Raw genomic sequence first — 22,971 nt, 5'->3', positions numbered from 1 at the left:
ATCCTCTCCCTCCTGCATACAAATGTGTCCTGACCCAGGCTTGCTGTTGGCTTATCACTGGATCTCCATTTGCTTTCAGGGTATTGACCACAGTTTAACTTGACACTCGTGACTGCCAACCGTGTCATAATATTATTTATCGTAACCCCATTTTTAAGATTGTAAATGGGTTCTAGTATCTTCAACAGGAAACGTGTCTTGAAATAAAAGGACCAGTGATGTTGGTGTGGAGGATGATTCCATGAGAACTATTTTTGAGTGGCTGAACAAGCTAAATGTTGCTGGATCACTGGTGTGGGTGACAGAATATTAGATTCTTTTTGCCTTGCCTTAATTGGTTCAATCTTGAGCCTGTCAGTCCTGATTAGTGTGTAAGCAGTAAAGAGCCTTGGCTACTGGGAAAGGTTTTATTTTCAGAATGAAATTGTCTCCTATCTGGCATTTGCGCTGTTCATTACCCTTTCACTCGCTACCCTCACACCTCACAATAGCTTGTCTGTATATTGATCCTGGTATATAATGGCAAATCAGCAAACTGTACTTACTAGGTTAAGCTGTTGGAAATGTTATGGTCACAGTGTGTATGGTATTTAGGAGCCAGAGAAACCATATACATTTTTCTATTCAGTTAAAGGGCTATAAATTCTGTTCTTGATGTCCAATGTGAGGAAGAAATCCATGTGTTTTTTCTAAGCAGTGTAGAATATTGGAAATTAACCATAGAGGAACAACGCTTAGTGTTTCCCACAGGATGAGAATTTATTTGTGGTGGTTGGCCCTCGTGTATGTGAGCTTCATCAAACAACTTGAGTCAGCTGCAAAACAGCATTACATTTAGGAGCTAACGTCTGATTAAAGAGGTCATTTTTCCAATTTATATAATTGAACATAAATTCACCATTCTGGCAGTCTTTTCAATCAGTACACACTTTTAGTTGCATTTCCTCATAGAAGAAATTTTGGAAAGCATCCAATATTCCAAAAACAAAAAAAACAATCCTTTTTGGCTAAGGGTAAAGGTTTTTTGGGGTGGGCTGCCCAAATAAATTCTATAAACCGGAAACACTGACAGCCTTTTGTTCTGATGGAAGGTTAGACTTCCCTAATTGACTCATGTCTGATTTGGTAAAAGTAATATCATTAGTGTATACTGGATAGAATTTCAGGGCTCCTGTTTCCTCTAGAAAGGAGTTGTTTGTTTTGTAATATAACAAGAAAGACATGTATTTTTCCGTCATAATTCAGAATTTGAAAGTGGCCTTTAATGTATCATAGTTCTCCCAAAACAATGAAACTACAAAACAAAAACATTCTGATAAATTGATCCAATTTGTTTACCGCAGTGATTGAGTGTGGCTGGCTTACAGTGCCTGTGGTGCAGTTAAAAGGATGATTTCAAATATTTATTTATTTTTTTTTAAAGAAAAACGACGTAAATCACATTTCTCCACTTAATGTATTCCGTTAGCAGAGGGCCATTTGGCTAAGTATTTTCTCTGTGCTGCAGAATATAGAGACAATGTGGAGACAAATCTCACAGTTTACAATTTTCTTGTTTAAAATGATTGCCCCTGCCTGATATGAACAACCTTGCATTCATAGAAAAATAAATTTGTGACTATCTCTACATCATCCCTAAACTGTCATGTCCAACATCTGTCATTGTAGCATTCAACACTTCTCACATATTCTCAAATCTCACTTGTAGAAATTATGCTTTTTACATAAACTGGAAAAAAATCAAAAAAGCAAACCCTGTATCATCTGAAATGGTCAAATGGCAAACCATATGCTCTAGGAATAAATAAGAGTTCATACTTCACACTCTTTGTAAGGCAGTTGCTGACACTTGCACTGCCCATAGCCGTTGATGATCACGAGTGCCCCTTCTTCATGGCTGGGCTCATACTCATTATAGGGTACCTGTGTAGCTAGATCTGCCATAGGCTGCCGCTGCTGGGTCCTCATCTGTCTGCGGTTCTGGATAGCCGAACAGTGGCGTATCCGGCGCAGGGTGGGAGGGCAGCACTTCCGTGAGATATACACAACGAAAATGATGAAAAAGAATGAAAATAGAAGGGCCATAGTTCCAATGATAACCCTATGAGTCATAACAGTGTTGTCCATTGCCGAGAAGTCATCCGTTACAGCTGCCTCTTTCAATGTAGTGGTAGTTGCTTCAGCAGTGCGTGGTGTTTGTGTTGTGGTTGTTGTGGTAGTGACTGTGGTAAAGCTCCCAATATCCTCTGCATAGTCCTGCGTGGGGGTCGGCTGTATAATTCCAAACAAGGGGCTTGTGAACTCTGCAGCTGTAGTAGTGTCTGTGGTTGTACTGATGGTCTGAATAACCGGCGCTGAAAAATTCTGGCAAAGCTGGAATCCATAAACGGCATCAAGTATCTCCTCACCTTGGGCATACTCAGGACTATGGCAGAGGATGGAATGTTCCCACCTACCCTTAAAGGTGCTTAGCCAAGTGGCCAGAGAGCAAATCCTTTTGGTACATTCCCAAAGGTTGCTAGACAGCCCAATGGTACCCAGAGACTGCCACATATCCATGACTTTGGGATCCAGACTGCTTAGTTTGTTGTTATCCAGCAGCAAAATCTTTAAATTTGGCAGCGTTTGAAACACATCAGGTGTCAGGACACGAATCTCATTTCCTGTGAGGTCCAGCTTCTCCAAAGTGGACCAGGTCCACTCCATGCCACATGTTAGGTTGTTGATCTTATTCCATTGCAGATATAGAAACTGGAGGGCAACAAGGCGAGGGAAATGGGCCAAGTTGATCTTTGTCAGCTGATTGTGCTCCAAGTGGAGCTCTTTAAGCTTAATGAGCCCAGCAAATCCATTTCGGGCCAGACTCCGCAGACGGTTGCTACTCAGGCCCAGATATTCCAGGCTGCGACAGTCCCAGAATGCCCGAACAGGTGTGGTGCGAAGCAAATTTGAGCGGAGGTGAAGTATTTGGAGCTTCCTTAGTCCATGAAACAGTTCTGGTTCCAATGCGGTCATCTGATTGAAGGACAGGTCCAGAATCTGGAGATTGATGAGGTGGATGAAGGTTGTGTTGGGCAACTTGGTGATACGATTGGAGCTCAGATTGAGGTCCTTAAGCTTGTAGAGCCCTTGAAAGGCATCCTCTTGTACTGTGGTAATCTGGTTGTGGTCTAGATGTAACCAGGTGAGCTGGCTGAAGCCATAGAATTGATCAGGGCTGAGCTCAGTGATGCTGTTGTGGCGTAGCGACAGCCCCAGGGCCCCCTTGTCCACACCATCTGGGGGTGCCTGTAGCCCCTGGGTGTCGCAGTAGAACTGCAGGTCCTCACAGCGGCATTTTTGAGGGCAGGTTGTGCATGATGCAGGAGGCAGCAGGCACACTAGGAGCATGCTGATCACACACAGACACAGAGCCGCTGGTGCAGGTCCCACCATTGGCCACCTTGAATGGAAACCTGGGTGGGTTCAAAGATAAGAAAATGAACTGTGGGGCGGGAAAGCTAATCTCTGCAGAGCACTTATTACTAATTCATAATGGTGATTGTGGTTTTTGTGTGTGTGCTTGTTCTCTCCCATACATACACCGGTTAAGGTATTTTACATGACAACTTTCACAGTGTATGTAAACATGATTTCTTTGAGCTTAGGTTTAATGGAGATTAATTTACATAGGCATCTAAGATGATCATTTACATCCATTAGCTTGACTTTGTTTCCACTCTGTTGCCTTTTATATATAGCTCGTTTTCTTCATATTTTGTGCTCTGTAGTTTGGGTTAAATACATATTTTCAGCTGATCACTGTCATTCATGAATTTGTCAATTTGCTATGTTTTATACATTTTTGAGCAGCTCAAATATGTCCTTTTTGAATTTTTAGTCTTTTTTAATTGAGTTTTTTTTTCTTTATTCTTTTTCATCAGTGCAGAGGTCTGTCTCAGGATTCAAATGCTAATTAAAATGTATATATTACGAACTCGCGTCAGTGAAGAAGGAAAAAATGAAGGACAGTTGCAGTAAATAGTCAAGGCTAAAGAGCTTTTAGTCCTCATCCTCCCTTGCTCTGACTCGTATTCCCTATTCATGTCCAGACCTGCCATATAAAGGGGCTAACTTACCCATTCTTTTGTGCACATCGGAGGCTGCATTCAACTGTCCTTTTCCGCAGACTCTTGGAGCAACCAGATGGAAGAAAAATCCAAAGGGAAAAAACCCTTTTGAGTGAGCACAAAAGGAATCAGCCTCTTTGGAAATAAAGCAATTCTGAGCCCACCCAAATGAAACAAAATATGAAATTCCATGTCCCAAGATGATGATTATTCCTGTTATTTTGCTTTGAGTCCTTTAAAATCCAAGCTCAAAGAAAGGGTTGAATCTTTTCCTTAATCCCACGAATCCTTGGAATATATATTTATATATATTTTTTTTTAAGTTGATCAGTTGCATCCAGAGCGACTCCGGTGAACAGACCCCCCCCTCCTCTCCTTTTTTTTTCTTTTTCTTTTTTTACCCTTTTGTTTCCCTTCCACCGCAATGATGTCAGCTCAGATGGTTAATTGAAGATCAAGTGTTCCTCTTTCATGGCTGTGGTCTTCCAACCCTAACTTGTTGATGGCAGCCAGAGATCCTGCTTCCGACGCCGGCTCAGTCTCAGCATAGCCTCTGCAGAGTTGTGAGCGGAGCCCTCGTCTGCTAGCTGAGACGCAGGGAAAGAGAAAAAAGCAGAGCAGGGAGTCAGGGATGTTATTCTGTGCTTTTTGTTGCAGCCACTCACTGCTACAGAGTGGTGGCAGCCTGGCGTCGATCATCACTACTGTTTCTCTCTCTCTTTTTCTCTCCCACACACACAAACACCCTCTCACTCTCTTGCTCAGTCACTTGCTCTCCGCCTCATACACACTGTGTGTGCACCTCAGTCTTCCTCCACCTCCCTCTTGCACCCCCCCCCCCCCTTCTTTCCCTCCCACTGGCTCGTCACCATCAGAATATTGATATCTTGAACGTGTTGCGGCAGCTTTCTGTTGAAATTAACCACAGCTGTAAATCTCAGTCTTGCCTCACTGTTGTTCTGCATGCGCTATATATGAATGTATACTACAAACATAAACAGAATAACACAACAAAGCAAAAATATAGTTTGTAACATGTTGCTCTAGACAACAAACATGAGGAACGTTGAGAAAAGGTGTTCTGCATTCTCATATCTCTGTACAGGAGCCAATATGCTATAGCAATGGTAATATAGGGTGTCTGGCTTCTATTTATAATTTACATATTCTGAGTGCAGTGCTTTAATTTTTGAGCACTGGCATGTGATGTATGACCAGCTGCTCAGAAGAAAAATTAGGCTAGCTTTGAACGTGTAATAGACAAGGCCAAATACTTGCTTGAGGGTGTGAACCACAAGGTAAGATCAAAGTAACTCAAATCCTGTTAATTTTTTTTGGCATTGAGCAACTGGATTTGATTTGTGGTTTCTAAAGACTGCTGTATTTTAGCAGCATTTAGAGTGCTAAACAGAATATGATGTCTGTAATTCAGTGCATGACAAATTCAGACTTTTCCTTAATTATTTAATGGGGGTTGAGATGGGTGTGACAGTAATCGCAATGAACTAGATTTTAAGCAGCCCAGAACTAGATACAAGAGTCTTTAGTGCTCCTACCCTCTGTTATTCTTTTATTTTACTCCAGCATCTTTCACTTAAACATGACCTCAGATTTCTGGAGACCACCACACTCTACCTTGCTGTAAATTATATATTAAATTGATTAACCTTCTGTTTTATAAGGATTTTGTTGTACCTGTTACAATGATTCTACTTACAAAGAATTCTTTCTTGTGTGCTTTGGCAGAAGACGATAGCAAAATTTTATGTTTTTCATAATTCGCATTAGAATACTGAAAAGCTAAATTGCATCACAAACTCACTGAGAACTTAATAGATATTACTACAATTTTACTCCCTTATTTTATTACATAATTCTCAGGTATTAAGACAAAACATGCATCTGGCTGTGACTTTCCGGGTCACTTTACCAACATGCGGCTGTCATTCTCCACATTTATTGTGGTAGACTACATTTCCCACTGGGACTCTCCCGCAGAATGTGAGAGTTGAAAACATGGGGGAAAAAAACACTTAAATCTCAGGGGGGCTTGATGGATTTTCCCTGGATTTGATGTGCGCTAGCTTTCAATATGGAAGTCAAAATGTTTAAAAAGCATTTTCAGAAAAGTGAGAAATGTGTGAAATTATGTATGCACGTAAAATTAAGTGAACTTGCTGAACTATGAAAAAGCAGTATCATAGAACTCTGTGATCATTTAAGACTTGGGCTATACTTTCTATACCACAAGTCTGCTCTCTGTGCTATATTTGCATAGAATGTTTCCATAATCCAGTGGACTAGTGGTTTTGTAGAAAAGGGATGTTCCTAAATCTGTCCCAAAGGAGATGGATAGAAACTCACTTGAGTATCATAAAAAATGCCGCAGAGAAACTGCCTCCATAATAAGCACCTGAAGAAGTGCTTTAGAACCCTCTGGTGTGGAAATGAAATATAGGCTAGGCATGAATGAAATAGGATTGAGAGAGTAGGGGCAGAGCAGACTAAAGCCCTACCACAGCACTGCATCCAACTGGAAAAAAATCACAGGGGATTAGTGCCGTTGGAGCTCCCTGGCCCCTAACTATGTACACAACCCCCCGCCCCCCCCTCCCCATGGGCAAAGGGCAGTGGGGGATGGGGCAGGTCAATGCTACCACCACCCATGGTGTTATGTCGGAGTTGATTTGAGCATTATAAGGGGGGTGAAAAGCCCAGTGCCCAACTGGTTCTTTGCCTTTTCTCTGTTGCCCTTTCCTGCTCATCTAATTTTCCTCTAATTTTATTATTCTCTCGCTCTCTCCCCCTCTCTCTCTCTTTCTCGCTCTCTCTCTCTCTGTCTCTCTCCTTCCTGAAAGTTTTAGATTCTCAACTTCAGCTTGAGCAGTTTGCAGAATGTGACTGAACATCTCTCTGCTCTCAGTGGGGAGCTGTGGTTAGGGCTTTGGCTACTGCTTAGCGCTTAGCTGTGTGACTACTGCCAATAGTGTTGAAATGTTTCTGACGGTACATAATTTACACTGTTAGCCATGTTACTTTACATTATCAGTGCTACAGTCACACTGAGGATGAAGCATTTTACAGCTGTTTTTTATTATGAACATACCCCAGACCATGTTCATACTGATGTGGAGACATTTACAACAGTATGAGTGTTGAATTGTTCCTTTTTGCCTTTAATTCAAGTTGTGACCCAAGTTTAGTAAATTCACTGTGATCTAGCAATGTTTTTTCTGTGAACATAACAGTGCACTGTATGGCGCAGTGCAATGACTAATTCCTCTTTCATGTCTATTTTTCAGGCTGGAAGGAAGGACAGGAGTGATGCTCTGAACACAGCCATCGACAGGATGACGAAGAAGACCAGAGACCTTCGCAGACAGGTTTGTGTCTTTCTGTATTGTTTCCCTTGTGTCTTCATCTGGGTGTGTTTTGCTCACTGAGCCATTAATGTAAATATATATACCACCAGAATATATCACCAAAACAAATACTTTTATCTCTAATACAGCTAATAGAGCTGAATACCTATCCTCTGTGTCTGTGTTTCTGTCTTCTGTATGGAGGGAAGGTGTACTATGTACTCAGGTCAACAAGCTGAACTATAAGATGTCTCTGCATATGTGCAGGGGGATATACTATTTTAACAGTGTCTTTTCTTTCTTTTCTTTTTTTAACTTCTTACTTCACAGCTGCGTAAAGCTGTAATGGACCATGTCTCTGACTCCTTCTTGGAGACCAATGTTCCCCTCCTGGTCCTGATTGAAGCTGCCAAGAACGGCAACGAGAAAGAAGTCAAGGAATATGCACAGGTGTTCCGCGAGCATGCCAACAAGCTGATAGAGGTAATGTAGAGTTTTGACAGCTTTTACAGTCAAAACCTGATGCAACCCAAATGCAGAACATTCACATTTTTCCTCTCCGGTCCATCTGTTATGGACAGTTTAGCTTAGCATACAGTAAACATCAGTCTTCATCCAGCTTTCCTGTTCTATCTATGTGGCTTGTGTTCTGAGATTCCTGATACAACTTTAGGATTACAGTGCCTCAGAAAACAGCAATCTGGGATCTTTTTTCTTCCTAATGAAAACAAAGCTGTAAACATTGAAATTATTTTCTGTGTCTGTCTCTCACTCTCTCTCATACACACACTCCATAGTAGCATTTTGTCAATTGAAGGCAAGGCTGACTCTTAATCTGATGCTGCGATGCCATTGTGAGCAGACAAACGGAACGTTGCTATGTATGGTTATAGCAACAAATACAATTTTTGAGTGAAACAACCACAATTCAAGAGTAAGTGCTACCTCTGGAAAATGTCATCTTCGCCGCAAAAGATTGATGTACAAATTTTTACAGACCAACTTCAGGTGTGTAGTATAGTGATACTTACAAAGACAAATATCTTAAAAGATTCTCACTGTGGCATGTGTTTTGAATGACGGCGGTTTTTTACTCTCCAATGTTGTACACATGGCAACAAAAATGCAGAAGCAAGCGTTGAGGCAAAGTGATGACCCCAGATGGGAAACAAGCTAACAGGAACATTAGCTGTCCTCATTAGTGGTATTTCCTTCAATTTTTTGAATGTCTGTGTCAGAGCATCATATGCTGACATTTGAAAGGGACTTCTCCCCACGGGCAGATAACCATGAGTGTAGCTGGATCGGTTGGTCTAGTGAGTGCAGGGCAACATAAGCATTCACTGGGGGAACCACTGAAGCATCAGAGGGAAAAGGGGACCACGTTGGGGAGTAGACCTTTAAGTCGCTCATGAAGGCCTGAGTGTCAGAAGTGGCATTAGAGCATGACATTGTTGGACTCCCCTAATGCTCCGCTACTACTTCTACTTCTGATACCACTGGGCTACAGGAAGAACACAATGCACAGCTCTGGTCAAAAATCACTCATGTTACTGGTGAGTGGCATTAAATGACAGAAACTATTTTTCCAGTTTTAAACACTGTTGGATTTGATGGATTTCCTTTCACAATGAACTTGGAAGATATTAGCATAGAAATAGGCAGTGCTGTGTAGTGTCCATCTAAGCAGAGGAGATAAATGCCTTAATAAAGATGCACAAATGACAGAAACACTAAATTAAATGTTAACTATGAAACCAGAAAAAGAGTGCTGCAAGAAAAATGACCATACAGTTATACTCCGTTAATGTAGCTGCTTTTCACTATCATGTCTTTTAGCCAGAATATTTTATGACTTGACCAATCTCCATGTATGTGAAGTGGACCTGGCTGCTAGGTATGTAATTCTTACTAAAATATTCATCAGAAAAAAGTGTCTTTCATGACACATTAACTAGGAATGGTAGTCACATGTTCGAAGAGCACCTCTGAAGAGTATGAGTGCTGTGTAATAAGAATTAGCCAAATTTGAATCCTGATATCTCAATATGATAAAGCAAAACTGTTTCGCTAGCCCAGCCTCAATGGAAAAATAAGACAGAAAAAATATTTTGTCACAGTCTGATTAAGAAAATCACTCTTAATAGCAGACTTTCATGGAGTAAACATGAGTTAAATCAAGATAAGAACAGCAGGATGGACACAAGTTTACAGAGATTATAAAAATCCTTCACATAAGGCTGATAGTAACTGTGACTTGGTTAAGTACAAACCTGCTTGGTAGTTCAGTGTAGTTGTATCACAGAGCTGTAACTAATGAACGTCTACTTATCGTTTATCAGACATAGCAAGTACCGTAACCCACATTATAGTGGAAACTTTGCACTGCAAATAGTTTTTAAAATCCTGCAGAAATCTGAAATTATTTTTTATTAAATTGATCAGAAACAGGAGATGTGCCCCTGTCATGCAAATCACATATTTCAGTGTCACATTAAGGCACCTCTGAAACATGAAATAAATAAACACATTCTAATAACATTTCGAGATAATGACGATGCACACAAGAAAGGACATGAATGTGAACAACAAAATTAATCTCAAGACTTGTTTAAAATGACAGCATCGTGAATTCTAGTGGCGTAATTGCATACAAAGATGGTGCAGAGATACAAAAAGGCGCCGGTTCATTCGTGCTGCTGTAAATTGAGTTAAAGATGCGTTTGCATGACTTGAGTGTAGTGAGGATGTTATCAGTAAAACATTTTTGTCCAAGTGGTAGCGACACAAAATGCATTGTCTTTTTTTTTATCAAATCCTGTTTCATGTTTCAGATGTAAATTTTAAAGCATACAATTTGTTCTGTAACTGACACAGTAGTACTTATCACTTGGAAACTATATTTTACTGTCTGTAATGAAATAGGCAGAGGTTGCATGTTTTAATACCTCCATTGTTGCTGAGAGCTTTTGGGAGCAGCCAATGTTGCTGACATTTTATCATTTGAGATCAGCTCTTAGCTTACCATAGTTTAGCATTAGCTTTTATCATTATCACAAGTGCACAGTCTGACATTGCTTCATTTTTCAGTATAATAAAATTGCTGTAGAACCAGCCAACAATAATGCACAGTTTGGCTAGGCAGTAGGTAAGTCACAGTAGGACTCTTGTCTTCTTTCATATCTGACTGAAAATAGTTGACATTTCCTTGCATATACATTGTGCGATGTTAATACTGAACAGTATTGTAAGTTGCTTTGGAAAAGAGTCTGATGTAAATGAATAGAGCTGCTATATGCGTGTGCAAATTCAGTAACAAGTAACATTTTGTTACTTCTCACAGGATGCAGTGAATATGCTGTAAATGCACTGTGTCCTGTATTCAGAGGTAGGAACAGCAAAGTGCCACCACTGGCTCTGCTTGTATGACATCATGAGTTGTGCAAGTGTAGGCTGCCCTAAGGCAAATGGTCCATTAGTTCACACACGATTGTTTGAAAGCGACATTATGACTGACCCATATTCATTTGTTGGCCCCTTTAAACAGCTCCTCTACCCTTGTTTTTGAAAACATCATTCTTTTGAAACGCAGTATTTATATCATTACATCAAGCTAAGTTAGAGCTTTTACTTTATGGGTTTTTTTTGTTTTACTTAGTGTCAAATCTTGCCGATGGACTTGATACAAGATATCAAACAAAATTATGTAATTTTATTTTGACACAATTCACTTAATTTCAAAATGAATTAAAGATTGTTGAGCCCTTTGCTCTTGAGAGTAGGGCCAGTTCTTCACATTGCATTCATTATCTATTCCCTTTACTAATGTTATTAGGCTGTGTTAAAATGTAATAAAATCTAAAAGGAAAATATGACAACAAATATTCATATTTATAAATTTGCTGCCAAATCCATTGGTTTAGTGTTTTTCCTCACCTTAGTAGCCCTTTTCTAAGCTGAAACTCATCATCTTAAGAGCAGGGGGAAGGATGGACTGAGCTCAGTGTTGTTGCCTCAAGGCAATGTCCTCAAAAGTTCTAGGGTGCTGAGGACGATGTGGAGATTTTAGCGCTGAGTGAGCAGAGGAATAATGCAGCCTAGAAAAACAGCATCAGTAATGCTCTCCTCAGATGCTGTGAAATTATTTGGATTCTCTTATAACAAAAAGCAAGTGTCTGTTTATCCTAATGAGAAGATGAAAGAATGGATGGAATGGAGAAATGGGAATCAGTTCAAGTTTTGAGGCTCTCAACCTGGCAAGGAGATGGAAGTGACATCAGGGGTTAGTTTATATTATCAGGACGAGTTGATATTTGGATGCATTTTCTGTTTTTGCTTTTGGGCTTTAGATTGAAAAGCCACCGTAATGCATAGAGACTTTCAGCATGACAAGTTGAGATGCAGAGATGCTTCCATTGAGGTTTGACCTGTGATCCTGTGTACCCTCGGGAAATAGTGGGATCAGCTGTGGAAATTGCTGGAATTTACTGGGGGAACCCTACTCTGGATTTTTGTGCTTTTGTTGAAATTACACTGTGATGAAATCTTGTTTGTCATACATTTTAACACAGAATTTTACCCAAGTGTAATATGTTTTTAGATATTGATCACCAACGAAATGTTTTATTAAAGAAATTAGGTCAAGCTAAATGCCTGCCAGTAGAGATGCAATGATTGCAATTTTCTTGACTGATTCCGATTTTTTTTTTTTTAAAGTCTGACCTGCTGATTCTGATTTTCTTTCTTTCTAAGAATTGAATAAGAAAGAAAGATTTTGTTTTTCTTTATACATTTTCTTTCTTTCCAGAACTATAATTGACAGCATATAAAAAACGCTTTTGTAACTTTTCTTTAATGGAAAATTGAAACTAAATTGTAGGTTCATATAAAACATTAACTATTTAAAAATCTTTAGCTGCTTTGCCTTTGCTAGCTTCTTGAAATTGGGGCATGTCACCGCGGTGATGTTTTTTTTTTAAATGTCAGATTAAGTTAGTTGTTCCAAATGTTTTCAAGGTTGTTCATCCACGACTTAATTTGGACTTTGTGTCTTCTTCACTCACGCTGAAGAACTTCCACACTAACTACATGTTGTGTGGGTGTGACGTTACTGTCTGTTCTGTTGTGTGCGTGACGTGAATCATCGTGCGGCAAGTGTGTAAATTTGACCGGCAAAAAATCGGATATATGAGACTGATCAGCTGGTCACTGGTCATGGCCAATCAGCTGAAAGCGTCCGGTTTCAATCAGTGGTCAATCGATCGATGCGTCTCTGTCTGCCAGTTTATTAGTATGACTTGCCTTTTTATCAGGTCTCTAATCCTTTTATTAAGAGAATTACGGCTACACATTTTTAGCTGAGATTTTATTTAGTACAACGATGACATTGCATATTTAGCTTCCAAAAGACTTTCTCCTCCTCCCTGCTCTCCTCCTGTACTCTCTCCTGTCCTGACAACCAAGGGGAAATATTTACAATCTGGTGTCTGCCCCTGTTTGGCAATACTGTCTTCAGCCTTCTGCCTGCATTTTATTACGCATTTAAAAGTTGGTTCCTTAAGACGGATACAAATTATTTAGCAAGAGATTTGAGGCACAGTGTGATTCACTGAACCTGCTGTTGGTGCATAATGCTGGAATAATGACACAGTGGTGGCACACATTTCTGATCACAACAAGCTGTTTGTCATCTCATCTCTTAAAATCAACACAAAATTCATCAAGTTATACATAGACTGACACAAATAATGTTTCTTATCTGCCAGTGTGCAGTAAAAGGTAGTTAAAGAGATGGGACTGTAAACCCTGTGCACCATGATAAAGCCATAAGGATAAAGGTTGGAAAGGATTGTTCCTCCTTTGTGCATCTGCCAGGTAGCATAATTAAATTACTGGTTCTGACTCGTTTCAAATGATTTAACATGTTCATTGTCGTCGTCTTAAATACAGATTCTTGATTACAAAGATTGTGTTTCATGGTTATAAGGTTGTCCTTTTGCAGGATGTTTAAGATTGAAGTGCACCCTAACATGAAATGTTTTTCAAAGATTATTAATATTATAGAGGCAAGAACAGTTTTGTATAACATTGTAGCCTGATGAAGCAGTGTTTTTTTTTTTCTTTTTTCTGTGGAAAGAGAGACTTTAAAACAAGTGTATTTTGGCAAGCATCTGCATGAATTTGACTCTTCTGACACTTTGAATGGTACTATGGTACCACATGGCAAGTGGAATCAAGGCTTCCTCCAGTACCTTTACGCTGGAATGACTACTTTCCCAGTGATATAACAGTGAGAGTAAGAGAAAGCTTGTGTTAAAGATCATGAAAGTAAAAACACAGGTTTCTCCATAAAATGCCTTTTTTTTCTCTTTACGTAACCACTCTCTCACCCCTCTTCCCAGGTTACTGAATGTTCTCCCTGTGGTCCCCGCATGTGTTTGCATAGTGATGTAGGATGTGTTTATATCAATGTTTCATTGCATCACCGGTGCAGTGGAATAAGTGCTTCTCATCAGCAGAATTGCTCAGGAGTTTTGAGATGGGGTTGCATATCTTCTTGTAGGATTGAGACGAAGAGGATCTTTCAGACATTTTCATTCACGGATGCATTCCACCACCAGTGCATTTAATGGAAAATTAATCTTTTTTTTTTACAGCCTGTGTGTTATTTTTATACATTTCTTCCCACATTCCCACACATTTATAATATCATTGTATCTTCCAGCTTAATTACTGAGCTCTGGTGATGTTGATATAACCCTGTAGAGTCCAGCAAGGCAAGAAACTGGAGCAATCAAAGATCACACATGTTGTAAACATCTGTTTTCCCTTTCTTACTTGGAAAGAGAAAAAAGAAAATTAATGCAAATGTTAAAATTATTTTCCAAGCTGTTGTTTATAGACGTTTATTTGGTTTTGAAAAGCTCCTGCTATTTGGTTTTGAAAAGTATCTGCATGACCCAGATCTCTGCAATTAAATTGGTGAGTAAAATTAACTGATTGGTGGCTGAAACTACAAAAATAGAGACCCAGGTTGTGAAAAAAACCCTTCAGTCCCTGTTTCTGCTCCAGTGCAATCAAGAGTTGGTTTAGCCTTTGTAAATTGATTACGTTTCAGCACATTTTCTGTCCATTGGATAATCCCACTTTGGCACAGTTCCTCACATCCCAGGCATTCTGTTTCAGCATTGTTGCCAGCACATACCAAACAACAAATGGGAATCTTCAAAGTCTCTGACCTAAATTTTTGTGAATATGAGTAGATGCATAATGTTACTCTGGAAGATGCAGAAAATATTTAGAAATAATTGCGGGGAGCTTGATTTGTTGGTCAATACAAGTAAATATACTCACAAACCATAAATGTTGGCAGCAGCAAGCAAGACTTGCTTAGCTCAGCACTCCAGTTCTCGCTCGGCTGCTCGGTTTTTGAAAGTGTCAGGAATATTTGCCTCTCTGATTCCAGGAGCGTAATGGCAGCCTCGTGATTTAGTCTTTGAGAATAACCACGTCCTTGAACTAAAAGCTACAACTTTCATTTGCATTTTAAGATTTTTTTTGTATTTTTTTTGGGAAATCAATACAAAACTTAGCTTTTGTTTTCCCTCCTACTTCTCATATTTCCCATCTGTGCCATTGTATTGTATCATTTTTTCAGCTTTGTAAATTAATCCTCAGCAGTCGGTTTGTATTCCACAGAGATTTGTAGTATTGCAGATCTGCTCTATTTCTGAGAGAGAAGAATCTCTAAACCAGGCTACCATAATGAACTTTATCTAATTTAAGTTTAATTATGTATATATGTATGTATCGCTCTTTCTCTTTTCTCTAAAAATAAATCTTTGTGTCTGAATCGCTGTCTGTGTCTAAAAGTAGTTTTGTGTGCATTTTCCCTTTAGGTGGCCAACCTGGCATGCTCCATCTCCAACAACGAGGAGGGAGTGAAGCTGGTCCGGATGGCAGCATCTCAACTGGAAACTCTTTGCCCCCAGGTACCTGTCTCTTTTGCCCCCCGATTTCCAGCCAGCTCATTGAGTGTGCACCTCTTTGAGAGTCTGCCACATTGTCTTTTAATACTACTGCTAAGAGTGGCCAAAAAAGGCTAGGCCATTATTATAAGCTTTAATTAAAATAGGAGCTATTCTGTGTTTTTTTTTTTTTTTTTTTTTTTTTTTCCTCTCCATATGACAATTTTGATATACAGCTTTTGTCAATCTTTCAGCCCGACTGACCTGGAATTAAATATTTTATAACCAGATTAGGACAATATTTAATTTTTTGCAGCTTTCATTTACAAATCTTAATTGGGTTACCAAATCAAGGTCGAGGTCAGAATGTGAGCGTAAAGCAACTAATAGACCTGGATTACACTGATTTACATACTCTGCAATTTATTTCCACATCTGTGCCAACTGGACAAAGAAATGTGTGTTGTAGATGTCTTTCTTCCCACAATGTATTAATTAAAATAATAATATATGGAAAATAGTCACAAACATGCCACACAAAAAGTGGCTTAGCTAGTGGTGTTAAGAGGAAAAACAAACAATCAGTTGAAGTTGCCAGTGCAGGCACATGAACAAACACAGAATTTTGTGTTTGTTGGAACATAAACCTTACTGAAGGGTAACACTACCTGGAATTCAATTCCAGGTCTCTGTGGTGCTAAGTTAGAAATTCACCCCCGTGAAACCTGTGGACCCCCTCCTGTGTCAAGTTCTGAACACAAGAGGAATCAGAAACTCTCTGAAAAACTTGACAGAGAATATCTTCCTATCTCTATCTTTATTTTTATACATATATAAATATACGTAAGAAATGGTGCATGTCACAGTCACAGGGCTCTGTTTGCCCTGCATGTTTTATTAAACTGTGAAATACCTTTGATTAAAACAAATGAAAAAGAATAACTTTTAATCCAGAAGTTTGTGGGTATGTTGAATCCAGCCAATAACTACCTTAAGACACAGTTAGATGAACAACATTTTATTAACACTGTCTCCAACAAAGCTCTGACTGGAAAAATATCCAAGTAGAAAGACTGCAGTTATTTTCTTAATCAGATAATTTGCCATGATTATTTTGTAGTGTGCATGTGAGTGTATTGACTGACTGTGCGCCCCCCTACCTCACCCCTCCAACCTGTGCTGGACTCTCTGAAATCTACTGGGTCGGTAATTGCCAGTCCCCCTCCCCCGCTTCCAAAACTATCAGCCATCTGTGTACAAAAACCCGCAGTTCCTAATTTAACTGTTTAGATACAAAATTTGTTAGTTCATATCAAAACAGCAAATTGTTTGGTCCAACTGTGTGATTTTAATTTCACACATGATATAGTGGAAAGAGCAGACAATTCAGGTAGAGTCGAGGGGGGAAAAAAAACCTTTACCATGCTAACTACTAGTCCCTCATCTGCACCTCTGAGCCTTGTCAGCTCTCTCCACTGTGCTGCCATTGCTCTTTTTAATCTCATCTAATGACTCCCATTCATCCTGAGCTTTGATATCCACAGATGTTTCTTCCCCCAAAACAGGCAGCTATTAGTTTTATTTCATTCAATCCTTCAAAACACTCTGTGTCTATAATCACTCCCAGGAATGAATTGGCTTCATGCTGCAGTCCCAACATTGGGGTGGGAGAGCAGGGGGGCTTCGTGCAATCAACCCACAGTATGCTAATGTTGTGGCTGAGGGCTATGCCGTAATGGAGCTTTAATGGCTGTAATTGGGTGATTACAGGTGATTAATGCAGCGTTAGCCCTTGCTGCCAAGCCCAACAGTAAGGTGGCCCAGGACAATATGGATTTGTTCAAGGAGCAGTGGGAGAAGCAGGTCCGCGTCCTCACTGATGCCGTTGATGACATAACATCCATTGATGACTTCCTCTGTGTGTCTGGTGAGTGGTAATTATTTGCATGAATAGATATGTTATTCATCTGTATTTGTTCAGGCTTTGATGGCTGATTAAATGTAAAAGAAAAGGGTAAGAAAGAAAGAAAAGAAGTGAAAACAGACACTTCACTGTGTATAGACCGAATCACTGTGACGTCATGCTAACAACAACAGTCACTTCCAGGTAGACAACTGGCAGTTTGACTGAATTGCAGACATATGTGAAATTGGCAAACTTGTTTATTTCTGTTGTCATTTTCAGCCGTAACTGTAACGTTTAAAGATATATAGTTAAACACAGTGATCCGACCTATCTGAAGTTTCTGCTGTGCTGTCTTTGTTAAACCAAATCTACCCAACAGTAACGTCTCACCACCGGTCGGACTAACTGGTGGCTGCATTACCACTGCTTTACTCATTCACACTTACTTATGCTTACTTTTAATTACTTTTACAACTTACTGTTTATACTTACTTATACTTATATACATTTGCTTCTTTGTTTACTTCTTTATTTGATTAAACTGTCATTTATTTTTGATCAGCACCATTTAAATTATATGTACGTGATGCAGGGTTGTTGTAAACAAACATTGAGATTGGTTCTATCGTTAGCCAGCTCATTTAGTCTCCTTTTAGATGGATTCTTAAGAGGAGGTAAAATAGCTGTAAAGGAGCTGAGGTATTAGTCTTCTCTGATGAGAGCCATGCGTACCAAGAGTGATTGAACTGAACAGAGGAAAGCACTGAAGCATCAGCAGAACTACAGCTGAAATTGACATCCTGTCACGTGTGTTAAAGCGCACAAATGGTTTGTCAGGCATACCCTTAAAGAGTTCTCATTAAGCATTAAGCAGAGTGACTTCTCTCACCTCCAGCCAAGGGCAGACTGTAATTTACACAGTGGACATTTGCATTTTACAGGCTCTCCATTAATAAGCAGTCTGAGAATTTGTCTTCAGCCCTCCCCATCCTATCTTTGTGCCTCCCAGTAGCCCTCTTAATTTCAAGGCTATGCAAACAGCGTGAAGGCTGGGGATTTCCTCATTTATACTGGTACAAACATGTGCCATCTTTGGTTAAAGTATGTCTCAGGTTAAAAAAATGAACATATTTCCACACTAACTTCTAACCTTTGTATCCAGGCAGGCTCATGGCATGTTTGCAACAAGGTGGTTGACTAACAAAACGTATAAACAACTAACTGCATCATTGTTTTATGTCCCCAGAGAACCACATCCTAGAAGATGTGAACAAGTGTGTCATCGCTCTGCAGGAGAAAGATGTGGATGGTTTGGATCGCACTGCTGGGGCTATTCGAGGCCGTGCTGCCCGAGTTGTCCACGTGGTCACTTCTGAAATGGACAATTATGAACCTGGAGTCTATACCGAGAAAGTCTTGGAGGCCACCAAGCTCCTCACTAACACAGGTATGACACAAACATTATGTAATGAAACTTGCACTTATGTGCAAGTGATTTGAATTTATAAAGTATTCAGTGTTCACTTAAACAAGATTATGGATACATTCAAAGTGGAGAGGCCATATCCAGATGTGTTCACTCATGTTCTTACTCAGGCATCTACTCTTAAAGGGTTGTTTGAACATCTTAACTTAGCACATCGTTTCAAGTTTGAACGGTAGTGACATTTAAAAAAGCAAACATGTTTAAAGATACACCGAAATATGATGGAAAATGCAATTTTTTGAAAATCAGAGACTGTTTTCAGCCATTTCCTCAATACCCAGTTTACATTGTGAATGCAGGATTGTGAGATCCAACCACTTCTGACACAACTGATGCTACTAATCTGCACAGAAAGCACTGTACAATTGTTGGATACCCCTGAATATCTTAACCCAAGTTATGTCATAGAAGTTGTTTTTGTTCATATACTGTCATATATCATTATCAGCCAGTATGCATAAGCTGTGTTAGCCTCTGTCTCAAGCAAGCTAACAAGATGGCAGACTGCCTTGTCGGTTGTCAGACCTGGAAATGGCTTGGCCCTCTCAAAGCTGGGCCCATCAGAAATAAGGAATCGCTGGCTGTAGTTCAAGCAGGAATCTCTGCTGTGCTTTAGAGAGGTGGTGAGCTCTGGAGACATAAACTGTCGAGAGAATTTTTGTCAGACTTTCCCTCGTCCCCTCCACAGTAAAGTGAAGGGATTCAGGTGTAAACTCAGACTCACCCTTTAATTGTAGACTTATGCTCTGACATGCACTGTCATCTGTCTGACCAGTGTAAGTGCATTAAATCAGGTAAGGTGGTGAAATTGGAGCATAGTTTCAGAGACTTGCAGGTCATTTAAATAATGTGGATTTTATCAGTCAGTCTTATCTCACTGGTTTTAATGCTTTCTGACTCAAAGACAGAACATGTTTTTTTTTCCTTTTATCTGCCATGAATAACAAAAAATAGACATTGTATGCAAATGTCTGTGTATATATTGGGCATTTATTAAACATCCTAGTAGCAAAAAGCAAATTACACCAACAAATCCAAAGCATGACTATATTTCACAACACAGTATCAAAATAAAAACAGCAATTGTGGTCTTAAGTGGCTGACAAAAAATAAAATATTGAACAGTGAAAAAAATCTCTAGTCTCTAGATCAGTGCCAGTTTACAAAACCTTATGCATATGTAATCTCATCATGTTCTTTTAATATCGTGATGCATCTGCTAGTAGGATTCTGTCACATTCTGTCACTGAGAAAAAAAGATAAGACTAATGTTTGCAGCACTACAGTTGATTAGTTAGACATTTGAGATGGATAAAATGGATGTTGTCTTTTTAATATAAAGGTTCACAGTGTCACAGGGTTTTTATATTTCCTTTTAACATAATTTTCATACAGAAGCCTGCAGGTTTTAAACTGTCTCTAAGCACAAACCAAATCCTCTTTTTTTTGCTTCTCTGTGCCTTCACATCTGCATCCTGACTTCCATGTCTCTCCCATGAAGGCCCAGCTGAATTCTAAATACTGAATTTCAAATACTATTAATGCAGATGTGCTTGAGAGCCCTCTGGAGCTGTTATTATATTGTCAATGGGGCAAAATACATGCCCGCTGGGGCAGCTTTGCAAAACCTTCTATTGGAAAACTCTGTCATGCTAAATCTGGGATCTATTCCCTCAAGCGTTTTGTTCCCTATTTCTCAAAGACGACAGCGAGTAAGTAAACCAACAGCACAGAATTTAATCTGTCAAAGGTTAATTTAATCACCACACTTTTTAATAAATTATTCAGAGGCTACTGTTTTCACAGGCATAGAAAGAAGTACCCTTTGATAACTTGTAATCTCTGGTAATGTCATAGATGTGGAATAGAAACGAAGCTGGGCTGAGGCACACTGCTGTGGTAAAATCTGCTTTCACAAACCCATGGACTCTTGTGTGTCGGAGGTGGTGGGTGGGCAGTGTGTTTATGCAATTAGTCATTCTGTCAATGTCGAGATTTTTTTTTTTTTTTTAAATTATTCATGTGGTATAACATTTCATGCCTTACTCAAGGTATATAAACGAGCTTTTGCTGTCTGTTCTTTTACACTGTGGTTACTCTGGAAATGTTCCTACCTTCACTGTGTTTTTTGGAGTGAATCTTCTTTGATATTGTTTTTCCCACCTTCATCTCACCCTCCTTCAGTCATGCCACGGTTCACAGAACAAGTAGAGTCTGCAGTGGAGGCCTTGAGCGCAAACCCCTCGCAACCTGTGGATGAAAACGAGTTCATCGATGCTTCCCGTCTGGTATATGATGGCATTCGCGACATTCGCAAGGCTGTCCTCATGATCAGAGTAAGTCATACTGGTTTTTTTTTTCCCCCTCCACTAATACAACAGAAGACTTGATTTTCTGCCATGAGCTTAAAATCCATATTTTTTATTTTAAATGACAGTATAATCCCTTCCTTATTCTGTGTTAAACCTGAACTGTGGGAGTTACATTTTCTCTCTAGAGCTTGGACACAGTCCTAACTGTCAGGAGTAATGCTCCTTCACTTCAGGATTTGTTTTCATGTGTATAGAAAGGTTTACCTTCAGCATGACTTGCCTTTGATCACATTAAGAAGCTGTAACTCCATGAAAGCCACGCAAACCCAGTGTAAAGGTTAAAATGAATTATCCGAGGATGGCATTAATTTGATGCAGTTTCTTTTAAAAAATGTCAACAGAAGTCATCTAATCCCCCAACATTGTGTCATTGGTTATTGTAGTGTGTGTGTGTGTGTGTATGTGTGCATAAATAAATAAAATATGGCCATTGGTCTCTGCACCAGATGTTATTTTTAATGGTACGTGAGAAACAGTATATGCGTGTGGTCTTAGAAGCCAATGATTAGCTTGTCTCAGGCAAGAGCCGACCTAATTGACCAGACTTGCTATCTAGCCTTAGTTGTCTGTGGGTTAATGGCCTTTGCTTGAGTACAACAACTATAACTGAGACAGATGGTAGTTGGGTACCATTGAAGCGTTACCTAATTGACTGACAATGAGCTGACAACAAAACCCACTGCAGCTGTAAAGAGAAATGAATCGTTCTTAAGGCTTTATAATATAACTAGTTTAACTACTTAAAAATGCCAAATTTGATTTCTCATATATTAAGAATTAAGTTGATTTGTTTAAACTGGTCCTCATGTGTAACAGCTTAATTATGTATTTACTATGTGGAGTTACAATGTGCTGGTTGGTTGTATTATGCCATCTCCCATTATTTTCAACACTTTAATCTTTTGAATTGTAATTATTAGTCCTGACAGCACATTTTGTGTTGACAGTGGTGCTCCAAACCCTGCTTGGGCTCCTATTAAAAATGCCGCTTAGACATAGACAAAAACCAAATGAGAGAGCAACCATTATGCAGTATTTGCATTATAATAAGCAACTGATTTAAGATGGAAGTTTTAATTAGCATTCTTTAGTTGGACTGCGAGCCAGAGAGCTACATTCGGTCTCCCTCTGCCCCAGCTCCACTCTTGTTATCTAGATTGATTAAGCTGTTAACACCGGGCCTGTGGGGCAGGCTGAACGCTACCAGGTGGGTGGTTGTGTGTTGGTGTGCATGCATGTTAAAAATATCAGAGGATTTATTAAAAAAATGTTGCTTACTTATAATTAATCCATCAGATACATTCTGCCATTGGCTGAAAGCAGGAGATAGTGATGTGACTCAACTTCATCCATTATCTGAAAAAACAGTATGTAGCTCCCCATGAGCTTGCCAGGATTTTTTGATCAGGTGTGAGAAGTAATCACCGCTGGTTTTATAGTAATTATTCAGCAGGAAATGGCTCAGCTGCTTAGTCGGGTGGAATTTTCAGTAGCATCTACACAGCCGTCTCCTTAAACTCACTCTAATTGGTGTTGTTTGTAATGGGATTAGACAAGTGTATCAAAAACATTCATTTCTATCTCAAAGAACCCTTTGCTTGGCTAAACTGTCCTTCAATGGTTCAGTTTACACATGAAACCATGTATGTTTAGCTCTGAGTCTATAGAAATACGAAACATTCCGAATCCACTGTGTTGAGAGCACTATGATGCAACTTCTCGAGGGCATTTCCACTCACACACTGTCTCTAGCCATCTTTCTGTCAACC

At 39.5% G+C, this 22,971-nt stretch overlaps 2 protein-coding genes across 3 annotated transcripts in view; one reads left to right on the top strand and one right to left on the bottom strand.

Moving 5' to 3' along the window:
- The window catches only part of ctnna1 (catenin (cadherin-associated protein), alpha 1), an 86,602-nt gene that overhangs the window by 37,022 nt on the left and 26,609 nt on the right, over positions 1-22,971 (top strand). For both annotated transcript variants that reach the window (XM_067598860.1, XM_067598858.1), the window contains exons 8-13: positions 7,412-7,492; positions 7,802-7,954; positions 15,370-15,462; positions 17,209-17,365; positions 18,591-18,791; positions 21,015-21,166. In XM_067598860.1, the coding sequence (XP_067454961.1) occupies positions 7,412-7,492; positions 7,802-7,954; positions 15,370-15,462; positions 17,209-17,365; positions 18,591-18,791; positions 21,015-21,166 (837 nt within the window). The remainder of the gene's footprint in view (positions 1-7,411; positions 7,493-7,801; positions 7,955-15,369; positions 15,463-17,208; positions 17,366-18,590; positions 18,792-21,014; positions 21,167-22,971) is intronic.
- Positions 1,428-4,517, bottom strand: lrrtm2 (leucine rich repeat transmembrane neuronal 2). Its single transcript, XM_067598857.1, has 2 exons — positions 4,119-4,517; positions 1,428-3,455 (listed from the first exon to the last, which is right to left on the bottom strand). The coding sequence occupies exons 1-2, from the start codon at positions 4,120-4,122 to the stop codon at positions 1,813-1,815; spliced, it is 1,647 nt and encodes a 548-aa protein (XP_067454958.1). The 5' UTR covers positions 4,123-4,517; the 3' UTR covers positions 1,428-1,812.

Source organism: Thunnus thynnus, chromosome 9 (genome assembly GCF_963924715.1).
Source record: "Thunnus thynnus chromosome 9, fThuThy2.1, whole genome shotgun sequence".
In the NCBI taxonomy this organism is placed as follows: Eukaryota; Metazoa; Chordata; class Actinopteri; order Scombriformes; family Scombridae; genus Thunnus; species Thunnus thynnus.
This window is presented reverse-complemented; position numbering and strand designations above follow the sequence as displayed.